Genomic DNA, 21,046 nt, shown 5'->3' on the forward strand with positions numbered 1-21,046 from the left:
CACAGCAAACAAAATGTGACAATGAATATATGTATGTTCATGTATAACTGAAAAAATTGTGCTCTACATTGGAATTTGACACAACATTGTAAAATGACTATAACTCAATAAAAAAATGTTTAAAATAACTTTTAATTTGAAGTATAGTCAGTTTACAATGTGTCAATTTCTGGTGTACAGCACAATGTTTCATAGATATACATATATATTTGTTTTCATATTCTTTTTCATTATAGGTTACTATAAGATATGGAATACAGTTCCCTGTGCTGTACAGTAGAAACTTATTATTCACTATTTTATATATAGTAGTGTGTATCTGCAAATCTCGAACTCCCAATTTATCCCTTCTCACCCCCTTTCTCCCCTGGTAATCATGAGCCTGTTTTCTATGTCTGTGAGTCTGTTTATCAAAAACGGTTTTAAATGCAAATTTAAACAACACAAAATATCATGTTTCACCTGACAGCCTGGCAAAAGTTTCCAGAAACCATAATTCTTCGGTGAGCACAGGAAATAAGAATTAGATCTACAATGCAATATAACTGGATCATAATGTTCCCATTCTGAGAATCCACTATATGTAAATAATCACAGATAAACACAAAGAATAGCTACCAAAAAAAAAAAAAAAAACCTCAACATATTTTACCTTGGTAGCCAAAAACTGAACACACCATACCTGTGGCCCCAGATGAGAATCAGAGGGGAACACCACGGCACAGCCACCGGAGGAGGGCCACGCCGCCACTAAAGTCAGGCCACCAAAGAAGATAACACTGTGTGGAAAACGTTTACTATACATCGCTGTCTTTTACAGCAGGTGTTACAGTATTCTGTATAACGTGAACCAACTACTATAAAAACAGCACGTATATAAAATAAAAGACAGGAAAATAGCCACCAAAATATTATCAGCCCTTATCTCTGGGCGGTGGGATTAGTTCTTTTGGCCCGTCTTTTATTTTCTAAGTGTTCTATAATGAACACATATTATTCCTACAACTATAATAAAAATGTCTTCTACGCCAAACACTAAGTAGCTGTGCTGTTTATTTAAACCATCACCAATCTTTTGTAGGCTTTGGACATTTAAATTGACAGTCTGTGTCTGAATGTGTTAATGATCAAGGGCATCGCCCCTGCAGAGAGGCCGGTCCCTACGGCTCTGAGAGTCTGAGGCATAAACTAGCCCTGTCCCCTCTCGCTGGGATCTCCCTCCTTGCAGCTGGAACTTGGCTGCCACACACGTGCCGATTTCAGGGCTCCTCACGTGGAAGCGTGAAGCTCTCTGTTCTGACTTGTACATTCACGCAGGATCTCACAGCCGCCACATTTCTTAGGAAAGAAGTTGAGTGCCAATCCAAATACGCTCCGTCCAGCTCTTTCCCTCCTACCCACTTCATCCATTCGTTCATTCAGAAAAAGAAAAACCATCATTAAGCCCACCCGCCAAGCGCCATGGACTGGGCTTGGTGCCAGAGACACAGCGGCAAAAGGATGTGGTTCCTACACGGAGCAGAAGTGATGGATAAACCAAGACAACAGATAAACGCTCACCCCAAGGCTCAGACTTACTCACTGCAGGAGTGGCAAGGTGGAAGTCATGCTCCCACTTCCTAAATCTCAACGCGGCACTCAGAAAGCAAGCAACCCTACCGAGCACGGCGATGAAGCAACACCGCTTCTAAGACTTTTAGAAGCGACGGCTGAAAATAGTCACTTCAGCTTTCTTTCTTGAAAGCAGCTGACTTACTGTAACACACCACGCAGCTTCGACATTTATTTTAAGACCTGTTACTCTCTGTTCCATGCGCGTAAAGACAAATTACGACAGTAGTAGTAGCATTAAATATTTCGTAAACTGATAATAAAAAGATCAGCCAGTACGAACGGAGAATTTACTGCACAACAGATGCTATCAGTCCTATCGCACTCACCCCTCACTGCAGACCTAAGATGAGAATGGTGCTACTGCAGTTTTGCCAGGGAGGACACGGTGCCAGGGAGATTGAGCGACTCGCTCTGAGCAAAAAGCAGAATTGAGGAGTCAGTCAACGGGGCGTCAGGCTGAGTCCCACTTTCCAGCCCCTTCCAGGATACCATGTGCCGTTTAGGCTCTCAGCAAGATTATAAACTTGTGTTTCCTCCTGGCGTCTAGCCACATGCCACGCACACCGATGATCAAGTCCCCTGGCTCCTTGTTTAACGGGCAGCTGAGAATGACAGGCACAGGGAGTGGACATCCATGGCTGAAGCCTTAACTCCACCTTTTTCTAGCTGTGTGTCCTTGGACTTACCAAATCTGTCTGAAACTTACCTCCCTCATTTTTAAAACGAGGATGATGGTGATGGTGATGATGACGATGTCTTCCCTATATGGCTGATTACAGGGATCAGATTTATTCAACAAATGGCCACTGAGCACCTGCTGTGTGCAGTCTCCACCCTCGCACCGGGGCCACATGGGCTGAGAGAAGGAGCACCTCTGTCCTCGGGAAGCTGGCTGCTCCCCTCCCACCTCAGTGTTCGCATCTGGAAAGTGAACGCTGTGCGCAGGTGCAGGGGACACACTGTCCTTACGGGGTAATGAAGGTTAAAGACGAGGTGCTTCTGAGGTCCTTCACACGTATCAGAAGAGGAGGTCCCTGGGAGGCAACCATCATCGGCTATAGCGGGAAGGGGACCCACTTCCTCCTCTGGGACCCAGTCTCAGCCCGGCCACCCAGCCAAGCCTCAGAAGTTTTTGTCCCTCGTGCCCAGCGCTGAGTGGGGCTCAGCAGATATATCTTGAGTGACTTAATGAGTCCATGCCCTAGAAAACCCAGAAGTCCTTTATATTCAGCTTTCTATTGCATTAGATCATTTCTTTGCGCTAATTTATTTCCCAATTTGCTCTGCTTATGCAAATATTGAGTTGTCTGAATTTCCTAAATAGATACCATCTGGGTCGGGGTGGGAGTTATTGAAGGAAATCAACACAGAATTGAAAATCAGCTGCAGAGGAGTCACAGGTGGGTAACCAGGAATTCTCTCTCTTTTTGTTAATCACATTCATTACTTAATCTGGAAGAAAAGCCCCTGTGATTACCCAAAACTCCTCTCTGTTCCTCTCAGACTTTGACTCTGGGTGGGGAAAGCATCCACAGACAGCGGAGGGATGGCCCCAGGACACACCACAGCTCAGTAATGAAGCAAGGGACAGGCTTCCAGCTCAGCTCTCCCGTGCTCGGAGCCAGGCTCCCTCTTCCCTCTGCAGTGTGGTTCCCTTTATTTTAATAAACCTCAATGTGTAATCCCAAACGTCAGTGCAAATTAGTGTCGCTTCTATAAACTAATCAGTGTGGAAGACGAGCAAATCCCTCGGGGCAAGGATTAAAAACGCGTGGTTTGGAATGTTAGCGTGGCACTCGGTGCCAACGGGGACTCGGGGTGTCTAAGACACCACCGTCAGCCTGAGGTTTCACGCAAGCCCCCATCGGGGGGCCGTGCAGCACTGGAACAGTCTTGGCCTTTCTACTTTCTTCTCCACTGATCGTTTAAAGACAGATGAAACCCATTTGTATAATAAGACCCTGTACCCCTAAAATAAGTTTAGCTCCAAATTGCAGAGGACATTTTTCATCCCAGGGAATAAGATTCACCCTGTGACTTTGGTGAGCACAGAGCTCAGTAACATTGAGACGAGAATGAATCCCCCAACTGTAACCTGAAAGTCAGGATGCTTCCTGAGCCTGGTGGTTAATGGGGGTGCGTGAGTGACGAATGCACGTGGCCACCTCCTCCCCAGCATGCTGGGGTCCAGGACCCCCCAGTGTCCTGCCCTTGCTCAGAGGACCGCCTTCAGGAAGGTCTAGAGTGAGAACAACAGGGCAGAGGGGACCCCAGATGTTTCACCCGTTGGGACATCTCCTGCCAATTGCTGTTTATACAGATGGACATATAACACAGAGGGTCCCCTTCAGACACAGAGTCTTCGTGATGCCAGCAAAATTGCTCTTTGGTGCCACTGCTAGGACCGGTGCTTTTAATGGAAGGAAGGACCAAAAACTGATGCTCTCACTGTCACAGAGAGGAAAACCTCGGTTCAGAAGATGACTTCTGGCAGCAAGTCTGGGGTAGGACCTTCTGAATAGCTTTGCAAACTGCTGCTCCGTGTCGACAACTCTTCTGTCAAATTTACATCATCTGACCTAGGTGTTCCCACCCCTCCCTCACTGGGAAGACGGTGAGAGGGAAGTGGTTTGGGCCGGTCATACAGTCACTGAAGGGTGCTTTAAAGCTAGAAATAGCTTCCTCAGCCAGCAACCGACGTCACAAATTACTGAGGTCACTCTGACGGCACAAACAAATATTGTAAACTTGCCAGACACGATACAGGTAACTTTACGGTTCTTCCTTATATATCTGATTTGGGTCTAAAAGTAAAAAGAATGGAGTAAACATGATACACCTGAGGAGAGCGGGCACCCCTGTTCTCTACTGTCCTATCCCACCCACAGTGGTGACACCAGGAGGGGCGCATGGATATTTCCTCAGGTTTGTAATAACTACGCCTGATACCACTGGCTTCAGACAGACCTCAGGTGAATTTGAGCGAAGAGGGTGACATGGAGAGCGTAACTGGGAAGCTTTTATTTATAACCCACTGATTTTTACAAGTTCTGAGGAGTCCTCTGTGACTCACTTCAGCTGATTTTTCTCGTCTTTTCCTTCCTCTCATATCTTCTCGAGGTGATGACAAGGGGTCAGGAGGGGGGTTTCCTGGGAGGGACACAGGCCACACTCATCCCCATTTGGCCCAAGCTGTGATCAGGGGTCCCGAAACATCTCCCAAACAACACTGTTGTTTGTTGGCAGCAATGATCACTTTTATGTTGTGCCATAATGTAGCCAACTCGTTTTATACCTCTGGTAAAATGTGTCTGTGCCAGTTACTTGGTAGTCTTTGGGACATCGTCCCAGCCCATGCACTCAGAGCAGACTGTCACTGGATTCTACAGCATGATGGTCCCCGACATGACAATTAAACGGAAATACAGAATCACATGTTTCAAAAGGAAGACAGGAAGAACTCGTCAGAGGAGAAGTGACGCAGCCCAGAAACCCGGTGAGCTGCACATTTCTCTGTCCTGTTCCCATCGCAAAGGAAGTAGGTGCACAGGAGATAGTTGGACAGGCAAACCAGAGCTCTGCCTCGATAAGCCCACACTGGAAAAACCATTGTATGTCTTTGTTTCTAAACTTTGTTGCATTTCGCTCATTTCACGTACATGCTGGTGTTGGTCCAATGGGAAAACACGTAGGGCGCACAGTCAGAGAAATGCAGAGCGTGAATGGGAAAATTATCCGTCACAGGTGCGATCGTAGACCAAACCCCTCTCTTGGGAGAAAGGAAAAGAGAACCGTCTTTGGACCGGGTGAAAGATACAGCAGGAGCAGTACACGGAAAGATCTGAACTGGATGTGTAATTGAAGTTTCAGGGGGGAGGGTATAGCTCAGTGGTAGAGTGCATACTTAGAAATGCATGAGGTCCTGGGTTCAATCCCCAGTCCCTCCTCTATGAATAAATAAATAAATAAATAAATAAATAAATAAATAAATAAATACCCAAAAAATAAGTAAATAAATAAGTTTCAAACTGGACTGGACTGGATGAGCATCAGCAACTAAAAATGCCCTGGACGTCTGTATTATCTACCCAAGATATCACAAAGAAATAGGAGAGATGCGTTCCACAGAGCACAGCAAACCAGGGAACAGTTCAACCTGACGCTTTTGTACCCCGCTGAGCAGAGACCCCCCCCCACCCCGCCCCAGGGCAGCAGTCAGAGTACAGAGCAGTGCGGAACCAAAAACCGAGAGCGACACATGCCAAACCCTCTGAGCGCCAACACCTGCTTTGAGAGGAGCCCCGTGAACGCCCTTGGTGACAGCCAATACTCTCTGGGCTGCTGGAAGGACCTGGACAAATCGAGTGTGAGTCAGATATTCTACACAAGCTCAGAGAATTCAACGGCGCTTTCTAAAGAGCTGAGCTCAGACAGGGATTATGAAGACCCGAGGGGCAGTGAAAATAAAAGGTGAGGTACCTGACTGTACGCGGGCGTGGACACTTCCTCCAATCTTATTCTAAACCAAATGTTCTTCACCGGAGACCCAAAGACCCCCCCAGAGAGGGAATGAATAAGCTCAGAAGACCCGTGGGTCTCGCCAAACCGCATGCCGTCCCCCGTGTGTGTGTACGGATGCGATGTCGCGATGGAAGTCTGCAGCTTCTCTTACGTTGTCCAGGAAACACTTGACCCCAACAAGGTGAAGAGGCACTACTGTGTTATTTATTAGTATTGAGCATTTGCCAAGTCTATACAACTGTTTGATTTCTACAGGAAAACTACCAGCATGGGAAAGCATCCTCTGTCCCCCTGGACTCAGAGACCGCCCCCCGCCGCCGAGAAGCCTTTCTGTCCAGGCTCCGGCTGTGGGAGCTCCGGCCTGACACCGTGTCCCCCTGGCGGCCGCCGTGAGAACTGTAGCCAAAGCCGCTGGTTCAGAGGAAACTGCAAGTCCAGATAATCCTACCGGTGACAAATGTCACAGGCTGGCTGGGCAGTTGGCACATTGAAAGATAATTTTATAGACTGAGTTTCTTGTTAGTTTTATTAGTTTTTTTTTTAATTGAAGTGTAGTTGATGTACAATGTTGTGTTAGTTTCTGGTGCAAAGTGATTCAGTTATACATAAACGTTGATGTGTATTTTTCATATTCTTTTCCATTATAGGTTATTGACTATCATTATAGGATATCCATTATAGGATATTGAATATCATTACCTGTGCTGTACAGTAGGAGCTTGTTGTTTATTTCTTTTATATACAGTAGTGTGTATCTGCTAATCCTAAACTCCTAATTTATCCCCCTTCCTTTCCCCTTTCTTAACCATAAGTTTGTTTTCTATGCCTGAGTCTATTTCCTTTTATAAATAAGTTCACTTGTGGCATATTTTGGACTCCACATATAAGTGATATCATGATATTGGTCTTTCTCTGTCTGACTTCCTTCACTTAATATGATTATTTCTAGGCCCACCCAGGTTACGGCAAATGGCATTATTTCATTCTTTTTTATGGCTGAGTAGTATTCCATTGTGTGTGTGTATGTGTATTTATAACTGATGCTGTACACTAGAAATTAACACAACATTTTAAACCAACTATACTTCAATTTAAAAAAACATTTATAAGGAAGCACCTATGAGGTACCAGGCACTCTGCTCCATGCTACCCTCAAAACTACAGGACAAAATGACTAGCCTCGCTGTTAAGACAGGCTCTGGGGTGACCCCAAGATAAACTGAATGTAAAATGAGGAATTGGCTAGACAGGCTTGTGACTGTCAGAGCCAACCAGGAATTGGAAATACAGTATAATTGCTGTGGCCACATTTATATCTAAGTAGAAGCAGACCTGCGCTGTGATTAGGCTGACAGTCTTCATCGCAACTGGTTCTGTCCCAGCCTTTATCCGAGGAGAGAGGTAACCAGCAGGCAGATGAGAACAGTGGTTCCCAGACTGCTCAAACAGCCTGGTGCCTGGGACTCACCCCTAGACTGCCTGACTAAGTTGGTCTGGGGTGGAAGGTGGATATTTAAAAGCTCTCCAGGTGACTCAAACGTGGAGCCAGGATTGAGAACCACCGAATCAGCAATAGTGACTGCTCCCCCCCTACTCATCCAGGGCGCCTCTGGGTTGCAGAAGCAGGGGAAGATGCTCAGGAGCTGGAGGCCGAGTTAGGAGGAAGATGTCTTCGTGTTTTCATCCCTCAGTCAGAGAGGACCATCTGTGGATCTTACTGGTGTCACACAATGACAGAAGACCCTGCTGCCCTGGACAGGGGGACATCCACCCCCACTTTCTCAGGGAGGGGGGCGCCCAGGGGGAGTTTAGCACCTGGCCGTGCCTGGGCTTGTTGAAGCTCCCTCCTGCCACTGAGCGGAAGGCTTCTTAGGGCACGTGACCCACACTGGTCCCTCCCTCTGGAAGGAACCCCCACCTGCTCAACCAAAAGAATGGTGCTTCCCAGGGAAAGGCAGCTAAAGGTCTCTGGGGCTCAGCCCCTCCCAGCTTGGAAAAGAGCCCACAGGGGAGAGTACTTACCGCTGAGCCCCCCGGCGCAGGACAGCCCCCAGGTGGCCCAGGAGGCCACTAAGGGCCGGCTGCCTCGAAGGAAGCTGAAAGTTCAGGCTGCCTCTCTCTTTCTCCAGGTCCTCTAATCTCCGTTGGATCATCTCGGCTGGAAACCCAAAATGATGAGAGAGGAATAAAGAACCACGAAACTCAAAATAGACAACCCAGTGTCCCTTGGCTCCCCTCCCAGTCAATGGTCACCTCGGTGACATCACACAAAGCCACTTGTTTCTAGGTCAGCATTTTCATCTCTCAGCGCATGCTTTTAAGAATCTTCAGTCCTTTTATTGAAAAGACGGCCCTCTTAGCTTTCGTTCACCTAACTCTCAGAGTTGATGGTCTATGAATTCACATGAAGACCATGATTACAAGCATCACATTGAAGGATACTTAATACTAATCATTTTTAAAACCATGGTGATCACTTGGGAGAAAACCTGGTAATTTTGATGAGTTCTATATTAACCAGATGTAAAAAAACAATCAGTGCCCAAGAGTGATTTTGAGAATGTTTCCTTAGAAACCGTCCATCAAGAAAGACCCCGTCAGTTACTAAAGTCAAAGGTGTGATGTTCAAAATCTATCAGGCCATAGGCGACCAGAGACCCACTTCTGCTTAAAGCAGGCATCCTATTATTTATTTTTCAATGACCTTAAGTCTCCAGAGAGAAGGTATAAATACAGAATCACTATAAAACAAGTTTTCTTTTAAAAAAAAATAAACTGCAGAAATTGGCATCCTCTCCACTGAGAACTTATTTTTATAATCAAACACCTCAAGAACTGGAAAGCTATTTTTGCAGAAATGTATGGACTGGGTTTAAAAATGTCATCCATCAGAGCTTCCCTCCTGGTCCTTGACAGCTGGGGAAGACCTTGATCTCTTCCACCCTTGGGTAGCAGGTGGGCTCTGGGCCCCCAAGATCCCAGGCAGCCTCTGGTCAGCAGTGCCAACTGCTTACCCCACGTGCAATGTAAATATTATCCTCTTATACGTGAGCCATGCTGAGATACAGCAGACACTCTACCCTAGATCACAAAACCCATTTACATTCCTACGGCCCTACTATCCATTTTCCAAGCAAGCCACTTCTGCAAGACTCAACTTCATCTCTTTTTTTTTAATTGAAGTATAATCAATTTACAATGTTGTGTTAATTTCTGATGTACAGCATAGTGACGCAATTATACATATATTCTATATTCCTTTTCATATTCTGTTTCATTTAAGCCATTATAAGGTATTAAATATATCCCTGAGCTATACAATAGGACCTTGTTGTTTAGCTACTTTATATACAATAGTGTATGGCTGCAAATCCCAATTTACCCCTTTATCCCTTCCGATCTCCTTCCCCTACCCTCCCGTAACCATAAGTTTGTTTTCTATGACAACTTCAAATTAAAACACTGTTTCAACAAGCTTGTTACTTTGAAAACTCTTTGAACAAAACTTTTTATTATACACCAGCTGGGGTCAACACTAATCAAGGTACACCCCTCTCGGGCAGTGACACACACCTGGGTGGGGGAGATGCAGACCCCAGGGGTCGTGAGCAGCAACCCTGAATCTCCAAGGATGTCAGTTACCAGACCTCCCCATCAGCTTGCCCTATGCCTTGTGACCAAAAGCCAGAAACTCGCTAAGAGAATTTGCCAAGGGTTCGTTCTAGTAATACCAGAAAGGGTCGTCTATTTCTTCAAGACAAAGGGACAGGTACTGCCAGGGCTCTCGGTCTGGGCCACCTTCTTCAAAGAGACAGCAAGGGGACAGCTAATTCAGATGCCACACGTACAACACACAGTGGAGGTCTTCTAGGATAACGCTGAAAGATACCTGCCCTGTTCTCTAACACCAAGCTTCATCCTTTTTAAAGATTTTGTTTTAATAATTTTTTTAAACATTTATTTATTTTACTTTAGTTATTTACTGTTTTATTGCTCCATAAAATCAAAACTTCTTACCTTACTTGCTTTAAAATAGCCTACTGATAAAATCACAATGCAGAAGATAAAGTTGTGTCAAGACGCTATGCCATAGGGACTGGGAGGAAACTGGGTTTGTACCTCAATGCTGCCATTTCTGGCTGTCTGACCTTCAAGTCACTTAACCTTTCTAAGCTTCAACTTCCTAATCTGCAGAAACAGGCCTAATAATAGTCTGTGTATCATAAGGTTTTCTGAGGATTAAACAAGATCATCTAACCAAGGCGTTTATCCACTCCTGGCACCCAGCACGTGTCCAAAAGCCTTGGCTATTGTTAGCAGTGCCACTAAGTGTTGACCTTCAAATGCTCACCAGAAAGTTTCTACCCAGGCTGGCCTCCCTCTGCTGTCCACCATATTCTTTTTTTTTTTTTTTAATATGTGATACTTTTATTTGCCTATGTAATTAACATTTTTTAATGGAAGTACTGGGTATTGAACCCAAGACCCCATGCATGCTGAGCACATGCTTTACCACTGAGCTGTACCCCCACCCCCTACCCACCATATTCTAAACTGGACCTTCCCACTTAGGGGTGGAAGGTCCTCAGAAAACACAACCTGATCCAGCAAAATCAAATAATGGAACTGGGAAACGGGCAACCAAAAATCATATTCACAATGAATTCCGAAGGAAAATACAAATTATCCCAGGAAATGTGTGTGATTGGCTCCGCTCTACGCTGCCACCCACCTTCAGAAGTGTGGCTATCTTAAATTATGTCTCTTTTATGATTTTTAAAAGTGCACTAGAATGTCACCATCGATGTTATAGCTTATTACTATCTCCAACTTCTAATGTAGCTCCTGCTCCAGGCTCCCCAGTGGCGCTCAGCTCCACATGCTAACATCACCTCGGCTTGGCGTGAGGGTCAAATCTGCTGGGTCCCCCAAGTGACACCCCTACTGGAATAGAGCCAATGTTTCAGAACCGCCATAAAGGGAGGAAAATCTTTAGAAACAGTACACCTGTAACTTCTATAATGTTGTACAGCAAGTCTATCTCAATTTTTTTTAAAAAAAGGAGGACAAAATAAAAAGCCAACAGTCCTTTAAGGTGATAGTTGACATTTAACAGTAGGATGATTGATGTTTTATATTTTCTTTCTTGGCATGGTTCATTTGATTTTGAACCTGATGGACCAGTATCTTAATTATCTTGAATATCATCATCATTATTTTTCCTTCTAAGAATAAACTCATTTTAAGCCAGTGGGGAAAAAAGCACACCCCTCTTCACTAATTATGATACCCCTGGCAGATGGAGCGCCCAGCCAGGGCAAAGGCGAGGAGGGGAGGGGCTACGGGGTGGGCCTGACCATCAGACCCGAAGGCCATTTTAAGGACTTGTTACCAAAGGTGAGTTCGTGTACCCACCACACCATGAGGCCAAACAAACTGAAACGTCAGAGTTTGGAGCACAGAAAGGTTTATTGCAGGGCCGAGCAAGGAGGATGGGGTGGGTCAGGCCCAAGAAAACCCCAAACTCCCTAAAGGGTGTCAGCAAAGCATATTTAAAGGCGGGGGGGGGGGGGGGTCGCAGGGTGTGTGATCAGCTCGTGCACAGCCCTCTGATTGGTTGATGTGGAGGGAACAGGGCATCAACACCATCAACCTCTAAGAGCCAGAAGGCCTGGGGACCACGTGCTCTCCATCATCAGGTAGTTAATTTCTACCCTTTGGTAGTGGTTTTTAGCATCTGAAAAACTCAGGAAATACACCTGAGATACTATGATCTGGGTCCTTCAGAGAGGGGCTGCAGCAGAGGATGTGGGGGCGGGGGCCTGGCCCAGGAAGGCCCCACAGGGTCCTACTTGGTTATAGACTTTGGCGTTTACTTTAAGGGAGTCAGGAGCCCCTGGAGGGTTTGGAGCAGTTAGTGACAGGATCTGCTCACATTTAGCAGGAAACCGGATGCTTTGTTGGGAAGAGACCACAAAGGACAGAAGCCTGCAGGCCAGCCCCAAGGTCCTTGCAGTTTCCTAGACCAGACCTGGAGGTGGCCGCCTAGAAGCAAAAGTGGGGGAGCAGGAGGCGCTGGGATCCCGAATGTTCTCTGACAGATCTGACCTAGGGGACGAGGGAAGGCGACATCCAGAGGCACTCCAGTGCTTTTGGCCTGAGCAGCCAGAAGAATGGGGATCGGATGTTCCCACTCCCAGGAACATCCTTCCTCCTCCAGCCTCCGGGTCTCGGCATCCGCTCCGCAGGCGCCTTCCCGGCACCGCCCCGACTCCCCAGGCGGGCTCCCTAGGACCCCGGACCTCTCCTCCCCACGAGGTGCCTCAGGCTTCTCGCCACTTGGTCCAGGCCTTCTGTGTGTATGACTGAAGGACTGCGTCACCGTGCCTGTCACGGTTCAGCGCCCCATACCAGGCGTGCCCCTGGCTGGGAGCAACTGTGCAAACGGTCCAAATAATCTTGAGTGCAGATGCCCGCACGGTGTTTCTTGTTTTGTGTATTTTCACAAGCAGCTGGATGGATACAAAAATGTAACACTCATCAAAACTAAAATTCACCGCCTCCCTTGCAAGGATTTCGCTTCTCTGAAAGATGTCCCAGCCCATCAGCCCGGTCAGCAGATCTTTAACAACTTAATGCTATATTTGTGACTTTACATCATTGGTACAAATCCGGCTGTGCCTTTAAGAAAATCTCTCTTATTCTCTTTGGCCAGTGGTTGAGGAAATATCACCCATGTTGTCGGATTTTTCTTTCTTCTAAACCCCTGCAAGCTTTCTGCAGACATGGTTCATCTGATTTCAGTTTGTGGCTCAAGGTTTAAAGCTAGAATTGTCGAGGGCGCTGCACACAGCAGGTGCTGACCATCCGACTGATAAGACAGCCACAATATTAGAACTGGGGGTTGCATTTTGCAAACACAACTGAAGACCAAAACCAAACTCGAAGTTCACCATGAAAGATATCACCATGCGATATCACGAAAACCGAGCAAAATGATACATTAAATAATATGTTCTAAATGATACTAAATATTTAATTTACCAGTCGAACACACTTTATTTGTAGGACCTCAGCAATAAAAATGTTAACCCTCAGCTCATTCCATTTTGGATCAAGCAAATGCATTTTTGGATGCCGCTACAAAATATTTATTAACGTTTAATTGAAGGTCAGTGTTCATCTGCTATTCCTCAGCACATCAGTCCTAAGTAAGTGCCTATTATTCTGGCTACAACACAGAAACAGAGTGAAAGAAACATACTTTCTACGTCTATGAATAAGCAAGCATTTACACAGCAGCAAGAAATCCTCACGCATGAAGCCTTCCTGCCAGAGAGATTTAACTCCTACTGCCTCGCTCTGTCCGTGGGATGATAGAATATATGGTGCAAACCATTTTCTGTTTTCTACCTTCTAAGGAAGCCCTTTAAAGCTAGGAAGCAATCAGTGTCTGCCTAAGTCATTTTTCTTGGTTCTTCCATAATAGCCAAGAAACGCTATTCACTGAGAGCCGAATATTGTTAACAATTCCACATTACCATACCCCTCCTGGGATGACCAGTTTACAAAGAATAAGACTGTGATAAAACGTATTTCAGACTAACCTGAGCTAGTTTCTGACTTTCAGTCTGTTGGAATTTGCTGGACTCATTATCATAAAAATCAGCCACTACTGGGGCACGGAAGACTTTCAGCATAATCGTCATTTTTGAGCATTTATTACATGCCCGGCCCCACACAGACATCACTTCTGAGCTTCCCAGTAACTTGGAGAGTAGGAATACAAATGCAGAACCTAAAATGCGGAGACGTTAAGGAATTTGCCCAAAGTCTCAGAATGAGTAAATGGCAAAGTCAGAATTTGAATCTTGAGCTCTTCTGGCGCCAGACTCTGGGCTTTTCCTATTAGATTTCCCAGGAAGCATCCCTGAAGCAGCGTGTGCTCCCGTAGTATTTCCCCATCACACAGGGATCCCATCTGTCTATTCATTTGTTTGGGTCCCTGGAGACCACGGGATACACTGGGCAGGGACTGAGCCTTATGCATCTCTGTCTCGCTGATGCAGCTCGGCACCAGGCACACACAGTAGGTACTGCATAAACGATGACTAAAGAAATGAACATTTATATTTGGATGAAGAACGCTGTAGACACAGGAAGATAACACTCATGTCGCGAGCACTGCTATGTGCCAAGCGCCTGGCTGTCTATCCATCATGTTATCCTCACAATGACGTCATGAAGGAGACACGCGTGGTTGTCCCCACTTTGCAGATCAAAAGACCAAGGCTCGTGGAAAGTTTAAGATTTTGGTCTGGGTTAGTTACCCAGCTCTGTGGATTCAGAAATAAAGCCAAGGTCTGTCTGATTCCAAAACCTGTGGGCCTCTGTATCCTATGGGGAAGATCACATTCTATAATTTACCCCATACCCCGAAATACAGACCCAAATGCACTATAAAAATGCAAACAACTCTGTCAACACATTTTTCCACCTGAATCACCTTTCTCACAAAAAGCATTCAGTAGCCAAAACAAACAAAAAAACTGACAAAGGTGGAAACAAATGAAAAAGAATACGAAAAGGAATATATATGTATAACTCAATCATTATGACGTACACCAGAAATTAACACAACATTGGAAATCAACTATACTGCAATTTTTTTAAAAAAGAGGAAACAGCCTCAAATCGAATTCTAGGGGAATATTGAAATGAATTATGGTATATCCACTCACGTGGAATGGTATGTAGCAAGTCAAAAAAATTAGAAAAATTCTGAGCAAATATTCTCAAATTATAAGAGAAAAACGGGATACAAAATTATATGCATATAGTATCTGTGTTTTATGATTATAAATATGTTTTTCTACAAAGCTGGGGAGAACTGAGAGTTTTGGCCATCAGCTGTGTGATTCTGGGTGACTTTTTCTCCATTCCACTTCTTATAAAATCACCTGTAAAACCTTGAGCTGTTTATGATTTAGAGAAGTATCCTATTTTTAGAAAAGCCTACTGGTGACTTATATCACTCTTTGATTTCTGCATAAAAAATGGAGATTTGGTTTCCTCGCGTTCTTAATGCTAAACTGCTTAGGGTAGGCTTGGTCTCCCTGGGTCATAGGTCTTTTCAGTGTGTGCCAAAGAGGATTTCCAGAAATGTTATAGTTTAAGCTCACCGCTGTGTGGAAAGAAGACTAAAAAAATCCCTTTGGTTGTGGTATCAGGGGAAAAACAAACATTTGGGGGAGATACAAAAACTTCCAGAACAAGCAATCATTTCACCGTGGTGCTTGCCTGCCAAAAACTTAGCCTGTCATCTTGTTCTCAGAACATATTTGTTGATTTGTTCTGAAATATTTGTGTAGACTATTAAGTTTCAAGCACCTGTTGTTCTTCAGCAAAAATTTACCAGGCAAAATGAATTGAGAGTGGTCAAAACAGCAAAAGGAATGCAACCTCCAGTTTCTTCCCCAGGTCTTGGGTGTGTCATAAGACTAACAAGTTCTGTGTGTGTGTGTGTGTGTGTGTGCATGCACATTCATGCACACAAATGCTGTCAACTGGCTTCCAGCCAATGCTTCAAGTTGCAGTCTTCAGACACATCAGAAAACACACAAAATTCCTCAGGATCATGAGCTTCTGAAAGGGTGGCTTGGCTATGGGTCACTCCAAAATGCTTTTGCCTCACTTCTTTTTTTTTTTAATTGAAGTATAGTTGATTTACAAGTTGTGTACAGCGCAGTGATTCAGTTATATATAAATATACATATTCTTTTCCAGATTCTTTTTCATTACAGGTTATTACAAGCTACTGAATATAGTTCCCAGTGCTCTACAGTAGGACTTTGCTATATCTTTTATGTGTACTAGTTTGTATCTGCTAACCCCAAAACTCCTAATTTATCCCTCCCCGCCTTTCCCCTTTGGTAACCGTAAGATTGTTTTCTATGTCTGTGAGTCTGTTTCTGTTTTATAAATAAGTTCATTTGTGTCATTTTTTTAGATTCCAGATATATTTGTCTTTGTCTGTCTGACTTACTTCACTTAATGTGATCATCTCTAGGTCCATCTGTGTTGCTACAGATGGCATTATTTTATTCTTTTTTACGGCTGAGTAGTATTCCATTGTATATTTGTACCTCATCTTCTGTATCCAGTCATCTATCAATGAACATTTAGGTTGATTCCATGTCTTGGCTAATGTAAATAGTGCTGCTATGAACACTGGGGTTTTGCCTCAACTCTTAAAGCTAAATTCATAAGAAAATGTTTCTTTCACCGAATGTCAATCACCAAATATCCTAGGGAAGTAACTGACCAATGGGATTTTGGTTACTTTCTTATTAAAGCCTCAGATTTCCAGAACTACAAAATTTTTCTCTATGGTAGGTTTTCACAGATGCTGTGGAAAACTGCATATATGTGATTCGTTTTCATTGTTCAGGATCTGCGGTGGCTGAATTTCCATTGGCAACTGTCAGTTGTCCACGTCTCTGTTTACAAGCCATGGGACTTGCCCCACCAGCATGCTGACCACTTCCAGCATCCCCTCCACCAGCTCCTTTACGACCAGCGTCAGCACCAGCCCTGCCCCAACTCCTATCACCACTGCCTCACCCCTGCTCAGTGCATCAGGGAGACAGACCCACCCTACTCTCCAGCTGCTTATTGGGAGATACGAGTTGAAAGCACAAGGTGGAAGAACCTTCTTCAGATCATTTCCAAAGAGCTATGATGTAGCAAACCCAAAAGACAGGACCACAGAGGAAAAGCCACTTAGCAGCACAAAAAAAGAGTTAAAAAGAGCACACCCCAAAATATTAACAGTGGCTATCTCTTCATCATGAGAATAAAGGCCATTTTTTTCTTTTATTTATATTTCTAAACTTTCTCAATGTTTTCACAATGATCACATACTGCCTTAATGACTAGTTTAAAAATTCCATTTTAATGCCATATATCACTTATATGTGGAATCTAAAATAAAGTAAAATAAAATAAAATAAGGACACAAATGAACTACTTATTATTTATAACTTAGATGATTAGATGGTTTCTTGAATATGTGTGAGCACATCTGACTGTCCTTTATGATTGGATTACCGCATTCTGTTAATTCTTATTTTGCAGTTGGCTTTACTCCTTTGATAACTATGTAAGTTTAAAAAGCTAAAGCTCTAATCTGTTCTTAGAAACAATGATCAGTACACATACATAAACTAAAAATAATTGTGGTATATTGTATATATGTATTTACATGCAATATAATGTATATGTGCAGTCAAACTGTAATAAGTCTACCTAATAAAACTGAAAAAGAAAAAAAATTTTTTAAGAAAACAAATTAAAAAAAAATAACTAGACTTCTCCAACTTCTCAAAAAATATTCCATTTTTAGAAACAAAAGGCAATTATAGCTGATTCATTCAGGCAATAGCCAGCAGCGTCCCTTCCTGGGGTCAATTCGCACGGATTACAAAGTCAAACACGGTTGGGTGTGATTTGGTTTTTTTCAGTCATTTAAAAATTTGTGAGCCCCAAAAGAAACTCTTGTTTGAAATGTAGTGGCGGATCCTCCTACACAAAATCATTTTTTATGCCCTTCATTTTAATTGAATTTAGATATACGACCAGTCATCATCAAAATGGCTTAATCACTTAGGCAATTACTAACTCACTTAGCTGATAAACGGAACAAGTCTGTAGACTGAGTACTGAAGTTTATTAGATATAGTCTAGTTAAGAGAAAAGTGAGAACGGTGCTTTGTAGCTGACTGACCACACCAACAGGGCTATGTGTGGGAAATCTCTGGAAGGCAATCATATAACTTAAAGATTTGGTCAGTGATTCCTGGGTCTCTCGTAGAATGACACCATTGACAATCCAAATGGTCACGTCTGAGTGTCTCCTTCACGGGCCTCCTTCTCTTTCTCCACCTCTGTTAACAGGTGTGGGAACCATTTGACAGATCGATGCCCCTCTCAGGCAAGGGAACATACGATTGGCGTGGAGGCTATTTTTAAGAAATCATACAAATGAAAGTGTTCAAATGCCTCGTCATTATTTCTCTCCGGTGGTTCTGGTGGCACTCCATTTTCACGATTACACTGGACACAGCATTCAATTAGTTCCTACGAACAGACTTTTCGTGAGGAATTTGCTCTGCTGTTGTTTTCATGCAAAATATACGTCTGCTTGTCCCTGCTCAACAATCAGAGGTTCTCTCACCCTCTTACTAGTCATCGCTGTAACCTGGAATCCTGTGAGGCATCATTGTTTTGTGTAGAACATCTTTAAACACATTACTGTCATTACTTTAAAAATATAATGCAAACTATAACTGAAAAATTGTGCTCTACACTGGAAATTGACACAACATTGTAAACTGACTATAACTCAATAAAATGTAGAAAGAAATATCTTGAAGCAAAAATATATATATATAATGCAAACCACATTAATGTGTCTATCCTTTTCTGCAGTGGACAATTGGAACCCACCAGTGTCACACTCAGTGCCGAGAGGATTGCACTAAATTGATCTCTGGCTAAAGACATGGCAACATGAACAGCTTAAATTCTTTGAATGGCATAAAAGGATCTACATAAAATGGCATATTCCACCAAAATAAAACTAAGAAGATTAAATCAGTTATTTCCATTGGTCTGAGCCATTCCAGTTAGGCTGAAATCCAATCAGGAGGAATAAAGCATGCGAGAATATTAGTTTCTTGGAACAAACTAGAATTAAGCTGTTTTCTTTTGGCTGAAGCACCACAATACAAATAAAACAGTGACCTTCGAATCAAAGGCGATGTTAATGGAGAGAAATCACAAAACAGCAGCCAGTGATAAAAATGACCTGCGGGTCCACTGGATTCAAGCAATGCCTCTGTAAATAGTAAGGAGAAGTTATAGGACTTAGAAGGCTCTGTAGAACCAGTTTTAAAAGCATCGTCGACCACCAAGGGATTAATTTCCAAAATACACAAACAGCTCATACAGCTCAATATCAAAAAAACAAGCCACCCAATCCAAAAATGGACAGAACACCTAAAAAGCAATTCTCTAATGAAGACATACGAATGGCCAATAGGGAAGTGGAAAAATGCTCAGCATTGCTAATTGTCAGAGAAATGCAGATCAAAACTACACTGAGATATCACCTCACACCAGTCAGAATGGCCATCACTGAAAAGTCTACAAATGATAAATGCTGGAGAGGGTGTGGAGAAAAGGGAACCCTCCTACACTGTGGGTGGGAATGTAAACTGGTACAGCCACTATGGAAAACAGCTTGGGGATTCCTTAAAAAACTAAAAATAGACTTACCATATGATCCAGCAATCCCACTCCTGGGCATGTATCTGGAGAAACCTCTCATTCAAAAAGATACACGCACCCCAATGTTCACAGCAGCACTATTTACAATAACAAAGACATAGAAGCGACCTAAACGTCCATCAAGACATAAGTGGATAAAGAAGCTGTGGTATATATATATATATACACACACAATGGAATACTACTGAGCCATAAAAAGGAATGAAATAATGCCTTTTGCAGCAACATGGATGGATGTAGAGACTATCATACTAAGTGAAGTAAGTCAGACAGAGAAAGACAAATATCATATGATATCACTTATATGTGGAATACAAAAAAATGAGGCAAATGAACTTATTTATAAAACAGAAACAAACTCACAGAGATAGAAACAAAATTCTGGTTACCAAGGGGAAAGGCAGGGAGGGATGAATTAGGAGTTTGGGATCAACATATACACACTCCTAGATATAAAACAGATAAACAACAAGGTCCTACTGTATAGCACAGGGAATTCTATTCAATATCTTGTAATGGCCTATAATGAAAAAGAATATGAAAAGGAATAAATATGCTTAACTGAATCACTATGCTGTACACCAGAAACTAACACAACATTGTAAATCAACTATACTTCAATTTAAAAAAAATTAGAAGCATCTTCACAGAGTCCTTAGATACCTGGCAGAATTTAGAAATAAAACTGGAGTTACTAGGAACATTTTCCCAAGGCAGGAATGCAACAGTAAGAGGAAGCAGGTACAAAAAACATCTCGAGTCCCTTGGAACCAGCTAAATTTCCCATGTGGTAACACGAGGCATGTGGTTCCCAGCCGTCAAGCAGAGCTCCAAGAAGAGAGCTTCCAAACCCTTGAGCTCCAACCATAAGAGTAGTTGACAGCTCAGTGACCCTTCCTTGGTGGAGAAGTCTAACTCCTGGACCCAGATGGGAACTCCTGGCAGGTGCTGACCAGGAGCAGGAGGACTGAACTGGAGGCCCCTAAAGGCAAAAGACAATGTCACCTTGTTGATTGATGGCTGTGTCCCCAGTACTAAAGCAGCGTGTGCTACAAAAGGCACTTGGTATTTATGGAATGAGTCAGGGTGGCTGCGTGCAGACTCTAAGAACAGGCTTTATAATCCCGAGAGCTAGAATATTAAAGATAAACGTCATAGATTTATATTATCCTGAAGCTAAGTAGCTAAGAATGTAGCTATTTAGCTTCAGGATAATATAAATCTATGACGTTTATCTCTATGATTATATGTCAAATGATCAAATAAACAATTTATTTATAGGGGAGTGCTGTGATTCTTCTCTTTCTCTCTACATAAGATCTTCTAGTGTAAGAAGAAAATCAAATATTTTAAATGATTTATTTGCTTAAGGACCAGAAGACTCAGATTTCAGTCTGGGGTTCACTGGGACCATCTTTGTCATCTTGGGATTATTCAATTCCTCTAAGACTCAGTTTCCTCATCTTATATTATGAGAATAATAATATTTACCCAACTTGGGCCACTGGCTTGTTGTGAAATGGCCAGAGAAGAATGCCTGTGAATGGTTCGGAAAGAGACA

General features: G+C 43.3%; 1 protein-coding gene across 6 annotated transcripts in view; it reads right to left on the reverse strand.

Moving 5' to 3' along the window:
- The window catches only part of TSNAX (translin associated factor X), a 393,490-nt gene that overhangs the window by 223,758 nt on the left and 148,686 nt on the right, over positions 1 to 21,046 (reverse strand). For all 6 annotated transcript variants that reach the window (XM_032491816.1, XM_032491821.1, XM_032491819.1 and 3 more), the window contains one exon: positions 8,158 to 8,293. In XM_032491816.1, the coding sequence (XP_032347707.1) occupies positions 8,158 to 8,293 (136 nt within the window). The remainder of the gene's footprint in view (positions 1 to 8,157; positions 8,294 to 21,046) is intronic.

The sequence above is a fragment of the Camelus ferus genome, chromosome 11 (genome assembly GCF_009834535.1).
Source record: "Camelus ferus isolate YT-003-E chromosome 11, BCGSAC_Cfer_1.0, whole genome shotgun sequence".
Classification (NCBI taxonomy): Eukaryota; Metazoa; Chordata; class Mammalia; order Artiodactyla; family Camelidae; genus Camelus; species Camelus ferus.